This window comes from Colletotrichum godetiae (assembly GCF_030913485.1).
Source record: "Colletotrichum godetiae strain CBS 193.32 chromosome Unknown BDP55scaffold_17, whole genome shotgun sequence".
Lineage (NCBI taxonomy): Eukaryota > Fungi > Ascomycota > Sordariomycetes > Glomerellales > Glomerellaceae > Colletotrichum > Colletotrichum godetiae.
Genome location: NW_026851265.1, coordinates 105,046 through 118,110, shown reverse-complemented (window position 1 = coordinate 118,110; position 13,065 = coordinate 105,046). Strand labels below are relative to the sequence as shown.

The 13,065-nt window shown below is 50.6% G+C and overlaps 4 protein-coding genes across 4 annotated transcripts; all 4 read right to left on the bottom strand.

Moving 5' to 3' along the window:
• Nucleotides 1-152: 152 nt before the first annotated feature.
• On the bottom strand, nt 153-1,870 carry BDP55DRAFT_714683 (uncharacterized protein). The gene is made up of 3 exons (XM_060578275.1): nt 1,042-1,870; nt 772-975; nt 153-712 (listed from the first exon to the last, which is right to left on the bottom strand). The coding sequence occupies exons 1-3, from the start codon at nt 1,687-1,689 to the stop codon at nt 296-298; spliced, it is 1,269 nt and encodes a 422-aa protein (XP_060430449.1). The 5' UTR covers nt 1,690-1,870; the 3' UTR covers nt 153-295.
• Nucleotides 1,871-2,595: 725 nt separating this feature from the next.
• On the bottom strand, nt 2,596-4,278 carry BDP55DRAFT_693231 (major facilitator superfamily domain-containing protein; the record flags this gene model as incomplete). The annotated part of the gene is made up of 6 exons (XM_060577201.1): nt 2,596-2,890; nt 2,951-3,240; nt 3,306-3,858; nt 3,923-4,030; nt 4,104-4,150; nt 4,207-4,278. The coding sequence occupies 6 exons, from the start codon at nt 4,276-4,278 to the stop codon at nt 2,596-2,598; spliced, it is 1,365 nt and encodes a 454-aa protein (XP_060430448.1).
• A 1,179-nt stretch (nt 4,279-5,457) lies between these two features.
• On the bottom strand, nt 5,458-8,321 carry BDP55DRAFT_104578 (aconitase family-domain-containing protein). Its single transcript, XM_060565329.1, has 2 exons — nt 7,996-8,321; nt 5,458-7,938 (listed from the first exon to the last, which is right to left on the bottom strand). Exons 1-2 carry the CDS (start codon nt 8,128-8,130, stop codon nt 5,635-5,637), a joined length of 2,439 nt encoding a protein of 812 aa, XP_060430447.1. The 5' UTR covers nt 8,131-8,321; the 3' UTR covers nt 5,458-5,634.
• BDP55DRAFT_104585 (uncharacterized protein) lies at nt 8,322-11,504 on the bottom strand. Its single transcript, XM_060565330.1, has 5 exons — nt 11,341-11,504; nt 11,092-11,189; nt 10,379-10,943; nt 9,701-10,293; nt 8,322-9,645 (listed from the first exon to the last, which is right to left on the bottom strand). The coding sequence occupies exons 1-5, from the start codon at nt 11,410-11,412 to the stop codon at nt 8,514-8,516; spliced, it is 2,460 nt and encodes an 819-aa protein (XP_060430446.1). The 5' UTR covers nt 11,413-11,504; the 3' UTR covers nt 8,322-8,513.
• Between the last annotated feature and the right edge of the window lie 1,561 nt (nt 11,505-13,065).

The following is a 13,065-nucleotide window of genomic DNA, read 5'->3' as shown; positions in this document are numbered from 1 at the left end:
ATTTTTACCCTTATCGACAGGACCGGGCAAAGAATTTTATCAAGCCCACATTTACGTAACATTTGAAGCCCCATCTGACATCATACCATTGGAATACAATTCTGAGTGGCTCCATTGCTTGAACAGTGCGCGGAACTCGAGTAATGTTTATTGACGACTCTCTCAGTTATCCACTTGCTTTAGTTACTACCGGTTTGGTTGCCGATGTTCACTGCCAGGAAACCTTCAATCCCCAAACATCCGGGGAACGACTCAAAACGAAACCAAAAGAGTCGATGGAACAGATGCCTCATCGCTATTTCGCATTGAGGCGACGTCCCATATCCTCCAATGCATCTCTGATGTTCCCTTCCAGATCAAAGTTCCACAACTCCTCAGCCTGCGAATAGACTTCCTCCCGAAGCTTATCAAAGTCTCTTCCATGTTCCGTTCGGAGATCGTACAGTTCTCCTGCCCTCCGACTCTCCCGAATCAGCCACTGACCTCGCTCTCGGCGGCTGGCGTCGAATGCAGCAAAAGCAGCCTCAACGCCAGCGCTGTCTCGTACCTTTTCGTCAGCCAAAAGTGATGCCATAACTGCTGCGTCTTCAATGCATATTCCCGCTCCAGCACCTTGATGCGGCGTAGATGCATGTGCTGCATCGCCAAGAAGGCAGATGCGGCCCTTGGCGAATGTAGGGACCGGGTGATCACCTAGATCGAACAGAGCCCACTGGAAAGGATGTTAACTCATCGCATATGTAGGTGAAGATGTGTTTATGACAGACATACCCTATCGAGCACTTTGAGCAGTTGAATGGCCTTCTGCATTCGTGGACTAAAGGCTTTGAGGTCTTTGATGCAGTCATCTACTGTAGCAGACAGCGTGAACTGGGTATCGCTTGGCCACTCCTGAGTGGTAGAAGTGTGGGCGACCAAGTTCAGCATCGTGCCATGAGCGACAGGATAGGTGACTATGTGTGCATCATTGCAGACCTGATCTATCGTCAGATTGCGCTTTTTCGACAGACTGTATAAAGAGTGACTGAAGGACTGACTAACCCATAACCCAGACTTACTTGCTCTCTCTGGACCTAGGATATCCACGGCATTGTTCATTGGTATCAAACCGCGGTAGGTGTACTTGTAGGTATAAGTACACTTTGCAGCCGGATGATCGTGCCCTATAACGATACCTCTCGTATGCGATTTGATGCCATCACATGCGATGACACCGTCGGCCTCGGCGACTGAGCCGTCTTGAAAGACCATTCGAAGCCTTGTGCCCGCTTCCTTGGGCTCCTCAATATGATCCAGCTGTTTACTGTAATGTATTTTATCTTCAGGTACGTGCTCGAGCAATTGCGTCAAGAACTGACCCCGGTGACAACCTCTTAACCCTCTGGTAGTGTTCCCAAGTGTGAAAAGAACGGCTTTCTCGTTTGCTTCATCTGTGCCATCAAGTATCTCCCACTGGAAAGGAGGTTCGGCCACGGTTTCGAGAGCTTCGCGAACCACCGGATCGCAAGTTGTCATCGCCCTGAGAGCATTGGGCGAAACTCCTAGCCCGACTCCAAGTTCGGTATAGGCATGAGCCTTCTCATAAATGACACAAGGTACGTTGCGCTTGGCGAGCGATATCGCGAGGATCACTCCTGCTATGCCTCCTCCAATGATGGCGATTTCGAAGGGCTTTTTCTCTCCTCCCATGATGATGTGGTCAGATACTTCCAGAAGAAAAGGGACAGAATGCGGAAGCGGAGATTCGAGAGGAGTAGATGAATTAATTTAACATAATCGTTACTGGATGGTTGAGACTTATTAAGGTTCAATCGGATGTGACACGGACTTCAAGTAGAACGTCTCCGCCGTCGAAGCCCATGTGTAGCACGCATCTGGCGGCGCGGGCATGGACTAAATCAAGGTCATGAACAATCGCGACGTGAATTTATCATAAACTAAGGCCTTGAACTATGCCAGGTACAGATACTACCTATATTCGTACCAGTTCAGGGCGTTGATGCACAGTAATGCCGAATTATTAAAATCGTGTTTTAAATCAGGGGATCGCCGCAGAGACGCTGATGTCATTCCACTAATGGGAGCACAAGTAAGATAGATCCTATGAAAAGCGCGGCCTAATCGCAAAGCAAACTTTGAAGACAAGCAAAGCTCGGCTACGGAAATAAACACCTTCTCTTATGGATTCATATGCCCATCGGCCAGCGGACTTCGTCATCCTCCTCCTGCATTTTTCGATCCCTCACCCTGTGGCAGTGTTCAGTTAAAGTTCATCACCTCTTCTTAAGGTTTCCTATCCCCTGTTAGCGGTGTGTGATCGTGTTTGGATTTGAAGCATGATGAAACCTACTTTACCAGACTTGGTTGGTCTTGGATGTTCACTCCGTCGACGAGATCATTTATTTGGCATTCTGTTTGTTGGCGAAACCAAATTGGAAACCCGGACATCCAGTCTTTCAGTGCATCTCACCACCAACTTCAATATCCCATGCCAGGGGCCTTGAACGTCGAGGCACCGAGAATCACTTTCTCGTGTTCTTATTTGGTTCCGGATACTACTCTAGAATACTGTCCACAACTGAATGGATAAAGTGGTTACAAAGTGAAGAGGCTTGTATCTCTGCCCTCTCCCTTGAGCTTATGGTTTGCTCTAGTAAGCATGATCTTCATGGTTACGCATGTGACAATGCTTACGGCTGACGAAGCCATCATCAGCAGGTTAGCCATGACATATCGAGGCCCATCATTTGAAGGGAAAAAGTAGGGACTCCAGATGTTGCCTAATTGGCTAAGGAGATTGATGATGGCTGTTGCACAAGCCCTCTTTTCTGGAGTCTGGTTCAGCGTGGAGCTAGCCCACGAGAAGACCATGGCGTTGGAAGAAAAGCATCTGTATCCAATGCATCAGCTCAATATGGCCTCCTTTGAACATGATCGCCGCTTAACTCACCCACAGATATAAAGAAATGCGGCAAAATAACGAGCGACTATGTTGATCGTTGAGACTGAGATGATGAACCCAACGCATGCGACGCCTTGCGGCACGGAAATATGGAATCCGCGCTCTTTATGACGATCGGAAGACCAGGCTGTTGTGAATGCTACGAGAGTGGCAAGAAGGTACGGCGGCGCCGTCAGAATGAGGGTCAAGGTATTGCTTCCAAGCTTGAAGCCCTTGACGATGGTGGGGAAGAAGTTGTTGAAACCGTAGGCTGAGTGATTCGCTGTTAACATAACCACCTATTTTACGCTAATGTCAGTAGATGAATCGTCATCCCAAGAGTCCAACATTTAGTATCACTCACGAACACCCAAGTACGGGGGTCTTTCACTGCAAGTTTCAGCCCGTTCCGAACACTTGTGTCTGCCTCTGGCACAGAAACTCGATCTCTTCGGATGCGCTCAATAGCGACCCTTTGCTCAGAGTCTGTGAGCAACCACTTGGAAACACCTGACTTTCGTCCCGGAAAGTCCGGAAGTAGCACAAATGCCAAAAGCGCTGCCGTAAAACTGCCCGCTCCTTCGATGATGAACAGCCACTGCCAACCGGCAATGCCCCTTGCCCCCTCTAGGCCCGAGAGCACGCCGGCAGCAATGAGCCCAGAGAATGCTGTGGCGAGAAGGACACCAGAGTATAAAACAGCAGTGCGCAATGCTAGTTCCTTTCGTGGATACCAACAAGATAGAAGATACATGGCTCCAGGGAAGAATGGGGCTTCCGCGATGCCGAGAAAGAAGCGGATGACGAGGAGGTGGGTATAGTTGCTGGCCCCAGCAGTGGCGGCTGAGACGATCGACCACAGGGCTGTACAAGCAGGGATGTAAATACCGGGCCGAGTACGAGTTATGAGCATATTACTTGATAGATGTTAGTATATATACCGTTCGTGCATTGACAGTAAACCAGATGTGACTTTCCTACCTGGGAAGCTGCATCAACATATAGCCAATGTTAAGGACGGAAACAGCAACATTAAACTGGTTTCCAGTGAGACTAAGATCCTTCTCAAATGAGCTCAATCGGGCTTGACTGGTCGGAGATATTCAAGGTTAGAGGTTCACTGACGTCGTGTGAATTTGGTTGGTGGGAACTTGGAGCTTACGCAATGTTGTTTCTATCGAGATAGTTAAAAAGATACAAGAGCCAGACCTAGAGATTGTCATTGTTTGTATTGAATCTCGAGCTACTGTTGTCCAATGACTTACCATGGGAACGAGTGTATAATCGAGTTTCTTCACCAGGCTCTTCTCGTGAGCAACGAACTCCTCTTCGGACATTGCGAAGTCGCTGTTACTGACGTCGTTCTCAGAGAAAATGTCCTTCTTTCGGACTGCTTGTGAATTATCGATATGATCAGAGCTGGCCTGCATCGTGTCGCTCTTCTCCCTTGAGTGGTCAATGGCCATCGTCATTGATGTGGAGGCTTGTGCTCTTAAGTTATAGGATTCTCGGAAAGGGAAGAGAATTTCGACTTGACCAAAAGAATTATAGAGAATTATCTTCAAGCTCAACAATTATCAATACTCATGTACTGAGATGATAAAGAGAGCACACAGGTTGAAATACTCCAGCTTGCCATTTAGTGACGAATTGTTGCAAGTTATGTCTTTCCGAGTATCAGCACGGTTTATCAGAAACACCCTAGACACAAATGGCTGTCTGTCTCGATTGCCAAGCAGCAAGACGGAAACCCCAGAATTACCCCGCAAAACTTCTATCCAACCCCAGGTTTTGTTCCACTGGTATAGTGTATGTAACAAGTCGTAGGGTGGGATAATCGCACGCACAAGCTGTTGATCTTCATCGTGCTAGGGTTCGGCCAATAGCTAGACCCGCAATCGACAAATTCATCTTTCTTGCATGCCAAAAGAGATAGAGAGACTGCAATGTTGATGGTGGGTTTCTCCGTATCTCGGGCTGTTCCAGCCACTGCTGGTAATGGTAAAGGTCATCTCCGAATAATCTAAAACCTTCAATTCCTACATCATGGAGTAGTCCGTGGATAAACGGAGAAGACCGTGAGAATGGAGAAGCCCGGTATCACTTTCAGGACTACTCCGTGAGATTGGGTGTTCGGCTCGGCCAGGCCATATCCTGACCCTAGATGCTCACATATGCTAAACAGCTTGCTTCCAGATCAGGCCATCTTGCCACGAGTTGTGGCTTGACCCTAGGAGTCGCGAACATTCGTCCCATTTCGACGCGGTGTCTGACCAGGCGTCGGTGTCGGGGATCCGCAAGATTGATCCCGGAGAGGTGGGAAATTATAGACCTATGATGATCTCGAGTGTCGTGATCTGCTCCCACAACTGACCGGTCTCGGCATAACTTCGGACTCTGCGCGTCGTTCGCTCTTCCAATAACAACATTTCATTGAACGTAATACATACTGGTACCTGAGACGAAATGAGATATGCCTCAAACTAGACTGCTAGTATTCCAATAAGATCTTAAATCATCATGATGTTGGGAGGTCAAGAGTGATTTTGAAGATAAATACGGCACACGTCCAGGCTTGTATGAAGGTAACTTTGGGATTTATGATGTCAAAGAGGACGCTATCTATATCAAGATCCAAAATAACATCTCATCCTCTGCCCTCTAGATCCTCATTTCCTAACGCCGACAACGTATCATGCCTCGCCGTGAAGTGTAACACGTTTAATATGGTTGAGCGCACTTCCCGCCCGCAGCCATTCAATCTGATTGATCTCGAAGGTATGATTCAGCTTGGCCCTCCATCTGTTACCGTGTGAGGTAACAACCTCCATAATAACCTGCTTCCCGGGCTGTAAATCACCATCTTCGACGTCTACAAGGGTGATATGGTCTCCTCTCTTGATTTTATCATAGCTAGCGGGATCAACAAACGTAAGCGGCAACATTCCCTGCTTCTTCAAGTTTGTCTCGTGGATTCTTGCGAAGCTTTTGGCAATAATGGCAACACCACCCAGGTATCGCGGCTCCAGGGCAGCATGTTCTCGCGAGCTTCCTTCACCGTAGTTATCGTCCCCGATAATACACCATCTGATGCCCGCGCTCTTCATATTCCTCGCGGCTTGGGGCACGGGTTTGATCCGGCCATCGACCTGGTCCGTGGCTTTCCCAGTCATGTTCAATGAGCTGGCGTCCGGCAGGAAGGCGTTGGTGGCACCGAGGAGCATGTTGTTACTGATGTTCTCTAGATGACCGCGATACTTGTACCAAGGACCAGCGGGAGAGATGTGATCTGTCGTACACTTGCCGCGGACCTTGATAAGGATGCTCATGTCCCGCGCTTTGCCAAGGTGCCATCCCTCAAATGGCGTTAAAAGCTGGAGCCTATCGCTAGTTGAAAGGATGTTGACAGTCAGCTCCGATGTGTCCGCTAGAACCGGAGGTTGGAAACGGTCGGCACCGGGAGAGAAAAGGGCCGGAAGCTCGGGGGCTTGAGGTGGTGAGAAGCGGAAATTCTTGGGGGCCCCAGACATACTGGGTACGGGGATGTCGTCGGTCATGGGGTTGAAGGTGAGATTACCAGCGAATGCAAACGCCGTAGCGAGTTCGGGTGATGTCACGAAGGAATGAGTTGCCGGATTACTGTCGTGGCGACCTGTGAAGTTGCGATTGAAGCTGGAAATGATTGAGTTCTCCTCAGAGCCCTTAACATCGACGTCTTTCCGATCCCATTGGCCGACGCAGGGACCACAGGAGTTACTCAAGACAGTAGCCCCAGCTTGTCTAAGCGTGTCAAGAATCCCTTCCTCTTCTGCCGTTGCACGGATTTGCTCGCTTCCTGGGCTAACTAGAAATCGAGTTTTCGTCCTCTTCAGCCCAGCTTCCCTGGCCTGAAGGACGACATGGCGAACCTTTTCTAGGTCTTCGTATGAGCTGTTGGTGCAACTTCCGACAAGGCTGCAAGCAATATCTGACGGCCATGAGCTCTCGGTGACGTGCTGCTTGAACTGTGATAGTGGGTGTGCTAGATCTGGGGTGAAGGGGCCATTAATGTGAGGTTCGAGAGTAGACAGGTCGATCTCGATGATTTCGTCGTAGTAGCGGTCGCAACCCTCATCTCCAACCAAGAGAGGTTGCTTGAAAGTATCGGCATAGTCGGCGATGTCTTTGCGTTTGGTTGCTGAAAGGTATCGTGGCATTGCTTCCGAGTAAGGGAACACACAAGATGTTGATCCAATTTCGGCAGACATGTTGCACACCGTAGCCATTGCCGTAGCTCCCAGTGTGGTGGTGCCTGGCCCGAAGAACTCAATGACTTTACCCTTGCCCCCAGAGACAGTGAGAATACCCGCTAGCTTGCAGATTATGTCCTTTGACGAGCTCCATCCCTGGAGTTTGCCAGTCAGACGCACGCCACAGACTTTGGGACAGACAAGCTCCCACGGCATACCGGACATTGCATCGACAGCATCAGCACCGCCGACACCAATGCCTAGCATGCCCATTCCTCCAGCGTTGGGTGTATGCGAGTCCGTTCCAATCATCAGGCCGCCTGGAAAGGCGTAGTGTTCAAAGATGGTTGTGTGGATGATCCCCGCCCCAGGCTTCCAATATCCGATTCCGTATTTCTTCGTCGCGCTGCTTAGAAAGGCGTACACCTCTTCGTGATCGCGGGTGGCGCGAGCGAGATCTTCTTGGTCACCTTTCTCGGCGACAACTAGGTGGTCGCTGTGTACGGATGTCGGAACTCTGACGCGTGGAAGACCGGCGCTGATGAACTGGAGCAACGCCATTGTTGCTGTGGCATCGTGGCATGCTACTCGATCTGGTCGCAGGCGTAGTATCGTCTTGCCTCGGTGTATCTCGCCGAGCGACCACCCATCTTCGCTGGGGACTAGGTGGCTGTATAGAATCTTTTCGGAGAGCGTCAGAGGTCGTTTGCTGGACTTTCGAACGTTACTAAGGGCTTGTAGTCGTGATCCATAATCTAATATGTTGTACTAGAGCCTGGTCAGAAATCAACGCATTGTCTTCACAGGAATTGGCGAGAGACTTACCGACTCCAAGGGGCTCAACGGAACTGTCCCAGATCCTGATGGAGCAGCAAACAGTCTTCTCCATGTTGCGGGCAAGGCTTGTTTGAGTGTAATGCTTCCTTTGGATCTAGCTTCCTTCAATAATGCTAGTGACATGACTGCGGGTGCTGCACCGCAAGACCTGTCCAGGTGCCATCCAAGGGCTCAGCATCTTTTTCATCGTTCTCCTTCTGTGATACCAAACTGATGAAAGGAATTGTGATGGTATGAACAATTCTCGACAGCTTCTACTCCAAGGTGGAACGGTCGAGAGGCCTGGGTGGCTCCGTGTAAAGCTCCCAAATTGGGGTAGACACGGAGTAGTCCCGGGGCTGACCAGGATCTAAAGGCGGACTGCTCCGTCTTACACAAAATCCAAGCTCAACACCCGGAGCTATCCGGTATGAGCTGCTTTTGCAGCGCAACCAAAGGTGCATTCAAGCAAGCGGAATACTCCCAAATGAACTGACCCAAGATGGCGCTGACGGGTAGCTGTGTCATCAGTAGCCCGGGTTTGGGAAGTTCGCCATTTCGTAGGGATCGCTAATGCCGGCTAGAGGAATGCTCCAGCTGAATTCGGACTTGTCAAAATCGGCAAGGAAAGTCTCAATCTCCGGCACATAATCATTGGTGCTTGAATGGAACGTAGGATCGGGGTAGACTCCTTGCCAATGCACCGGGTCATGGGAGTTTGGCATCTCCACGGAGGCTCCCGACATCTGGTGCCATGATGCGTCCGCTCCGTTGAGCGTTATGTGTGAAAGGTCAGCCTGCTGACCGGTTGCGTCATAGATAGGCGCTCCTTCTGAGTGCTCGAGCGTAGTCTCTCCGTCATCGGCGCTGAGAGGCACGAAAAGCCGGGGGTTCTTTGATGGCATGTTGCCGGTGTAGAGCTTGCGGACTGTAAGGTCGACAATGGCCCCGAAACTTCTCTGCCCCTTCTTGACGGACGGCCACCACTCCCCACCAACTGTCAAGAGACCTGAGCAAGCGCGTAGGCTTCTTGAAAGGTCTGCCGTGGACGCGCTCTGGCGAACGACGGGGCATGTCCAGAAAGAGTATATTAGTGTCGCCCCGGCGGCGAAGATGTTCTGGACCGTTCGCCATCCATGATGAAGACCTTGCATGTCGTGCAATGCTTGATAGTCCTGCAAAATTGACGAAGCACTGTTGAAGCAGATCTGGAGAGACTCGGGAGGAGGGCTTCGAAAAACTTGTGAAGGCTGGTAGAGCATCACCATTGTGGTGTGATATTTAATCTTTAGCTTCAACTTCCAGATGCGACGCTGCCGATTGTCAACACCCGGGAAGTCAAAAGCTTCTTCTGACACTCTTCGCCACCAGTTTGCGAGCTCTCGTTTAATTCTTCCTTGTTGGTCAGTTGGATTCCGCAGCACTGGGAACCAGGAAGAGTCGCAGGGAAGGTGGTAGAGTTGTTGTTTGACGTCGGAAACCAGTCTATCAAGTTCGAATTGATGCCGTGCATACCTCAGAACAGCCTCCGAGAAGGATAATGGAACTGAACTGAGGTTGTTCGTATTGCCCGTTCGTGACGATTGAGGGTCGGGCAACATGATGTCGAATGTTTCATCGCGGAAGCCAAGCGGCCGGCCCTGGATGGATGATATGGATCTATTATCGTCAGTACACTGTTACTGCAATGACCATAGGATCATTCGAAACTTGCCTATCTAAAGAGTAGATGGTGAAGAAAGTTAACCTATTAATTTGCTGATTCTCGAAATCAGTCGGCTCTATGGCTGTCGGTGGCTCCCTGTGAATCCCAAGTTCTACGCAATGCGCCAATGCAATATGGATGAGCGTGAAGAGATTGACCTCCGCAGGAGTCAAAATGCTGTGTACTATCAGAGTCACCAACGCCTGTATCGACGACAAAGATATCTGCGAGAAACAATCCTTTGAGAAGTGTAGAGCGGCACGATAGAATCTTTCAGGGGGGAAATCGTAGATCCGCGATCTGACTTTCACAATGGCCGCGATATTGAAGACCATGAAGAGAGTGAAAGCAACAACGGGCATAGACACAGCTTGAATGCCTTGATCGCTCGGGATGATCTGTCGCCCATTCCACCTGAATGCTTGAACGGAACTTGGCCAGCCATTTGGCAAGGGGTCATCGTCCAGCAAGCACTCGAAAGTTGCGTAGAGCGCATCGAGAGCACTAAGTAAAGACGTTGGTTCCAAGACTGGATAGTCGGGATGCATCCAGCGGATGTAAGTGTGTACAAGCTTGATGGCATCTTCTTTCCTTGGAAGGTCCTGCGCATCGCCGGGGCGTTAGCTTTTTTGCCATAGCAAGAGCAAAGTCTACAGTCTCCAGAGAAGGAATCAAATGCATACGGACCTGTCGCAGGCATACGTGTAAGGCACGATTGTACTCTTGTGACACGTTGCTTGTTGTGGATGCGTCGTGCCATTCAGATGTTGGTCCCTGAGCCTGGACGTCGTCCATCAAAGCAGCCGGTGTTGAGCCCGCACTTGAGGGAGACGCCCCAATGAGATTTGTGAAAAGAACACCGGAACTTGATCCCAAGTAGTGCTTTTGATCCGAATCCGAGTTCAGAGACAGCATCCCCAAATTCCTTGCGACCGAGTGTGCGCGATCCGGGAACTCTTCGTCGTGTTCGTTGGATCCCGCGGCCTCCGCGGTACGCTTCAAGCCGCCTATTCGCTGCGACCCCAGACTCGTAGTTCCTCCCACCGGCACCGGTTGACTACATCCGCGTCCGGATCGGGGAGACGATGTCGAGATGTTATCCTCGTCGTGGTCCCCACCTCCGACGACAGCCGATCCTTTCGGGTCCGGGAAGGCGTCTATTTGCGGACCGCTTGCTATATCGACATCAGGTAATCGCCGTTTGATTATCTCCTCTAGCCATTGAATTCTAGCACGTGCCGCACTCGCGAAGCTATACGCGGATAAGGATCATCAGTGATGGCCTCTTCGGATCCTCTCTGAGTACGTTGCAGGGCAGCTGAGACTACAGTATGGAGGGCTCACAAGGGAACCAATGAGGAAGCAGTAGGGGCCATAACATCTATCGCATTCACACTTACTTGCGAGGAACTAACAAGCGCGAGTTCTGACTATCAACATCCAGGCAAGTTTCGCCGGCTTTGGCGCAATTCGTGCAAGCAGGGACTTCTCCGTCGCACTGGGAAGTTGAGAGTGAGCAACCCGAACAACTTGAACCGGAGTAACGCGGCGATGGTCCCAGTCAACGCCCAGGCTAGTAACACCAAACCCCAGCGAGGGATTTGAGCTGAGCCACAAGGCAACACGGGGATAATGAGAAGGAGTCTCACCTTGATTCGTCTTGTGCGACAACGACGACAGGCAAGCCGGACCTTCTTAGGCGGGTTTGCCCGTGTAGCCATCTCTGAATGTGAAGTTGCTGGTTTTCGCTCGTTCTTTGAAGGTTGTATCCCACGGTGTGGAGGTGAGTGGCCAGGTTGGAATTGACGAAGAAATGAATGAAAAAAGGCATAGCCCGGGGCAGCTCCTAACGAAGGCCAGGTAGGTAGCTAACAAGCTAGCACTTACGTTAGGTACCAAGTACATATTTTGGATCCCGGGAGGACTGGCGTTGTTAGGGGCTTGTCACGTCACTCTCCACCCTCTTACCTATTCCCTGGCGCAGTGTGGCTTGGGCTCCTTTTTTGGGATAGACGCACATCACCTGTGGGAAACATTCACCAGAAATTCCGGGGGGGAATCAACTAGAATCGTAATGGGGCTTTCGGTCGAGCTAGAAAGACTGCCACATAACGTTCGAGCCTCTTTAAAGACCATGTACAGAGCTACGAGGAGCATATCAGGGAGCCCCCAGATCACACCTTGGCAATAGATGTCTCTTGTCAATGCATTTGGGACACCTGGGAAAGGTCTAAGCGACCGGTACACCGTACAGCATCCTGGTTTTCGTGGAAGACCTCGGTAGTATGTGGAGATTTCGGTTTAGTGCACAATTAGCAGACCTGGCTTGGTACATGTACTCCATACTTTGGCGTCGGGCACTTTGCTGAGTCTAATCTGGGCTGGCGGACACTTGAGTCTGGACGCCGTCGCTCTTTCGCCGAGAGCATTCGTAATATGCTCTGCCTGACAAGCTGAACCTTGTTAGACCCCAGCTGGTATTCTCGTTAAAGCCATTCGAGGAGTGGCCCTTTCAATAACACAATATTATACAGCTAGAGTCCCACTACTGCAAAGTCTGAATGACGAGTGGATTGCTAGGTAGGTAGTCGGAGATCAGATAGATTTTGGTCCGCAAACCCGATGTCACTTGGAGTTACCCACAATATTCATGCTTGAATAGGCTCTATTACCCTAGCCCAAGAGAGCCTACAGTTTGACCTACTCGGCCGAATAACGTTCAGTAGGGTACGGCAGATGGTGGAGCAAACCAGCACGTACGGAGTACAGAATACGATTCGGGGCGACGGGGAGCACGCGGACCGCAGACCCTCCGTGCACTACACCTCCGAATCGCAAACGTGTACGAAAACATCAACCGTCACCGCACTGCCAGCCCAGGTATCCCAGGTAGACGTATGTGGTTTCGATGTTCAGGCTTCTCGCTAGGACTAAGTAACCATGCTACTCTCCGCGACCTCCGACGGTGAACGCCGTGATCGTCCTCATTTTGCGGTCCACTTCGGCAATTTGCTCCTCGCGGTATTACATTTCATAAATCGCCTCCGGCCTCGAGCTTCATACATTTGAGACGAAGAACGAACGCACAGGCCATGAACGTACAGGCTACAGCATCATAGGGCCGCCTGATTTGATTTGTGCGGATGGCTGAGACGAAATTTCCCAGCGAAGGGGTCGGACGAACTCAAAATATGCCCTGTTTACGGGTTTCGATGTACTCGGTCGGGTGCTCACTTGGCTTTGTTTGGCCTGCGAGGTATATGACTTGATCTGACTCGTAGCAGCGGGAATGAGAGCTCCGCTGAGTGTAAGTGAGCTTGACGTACTCCGTAACCTCTGCCGAATGAGAAGGGGTCGGAGGTGTAAAAGGCGTG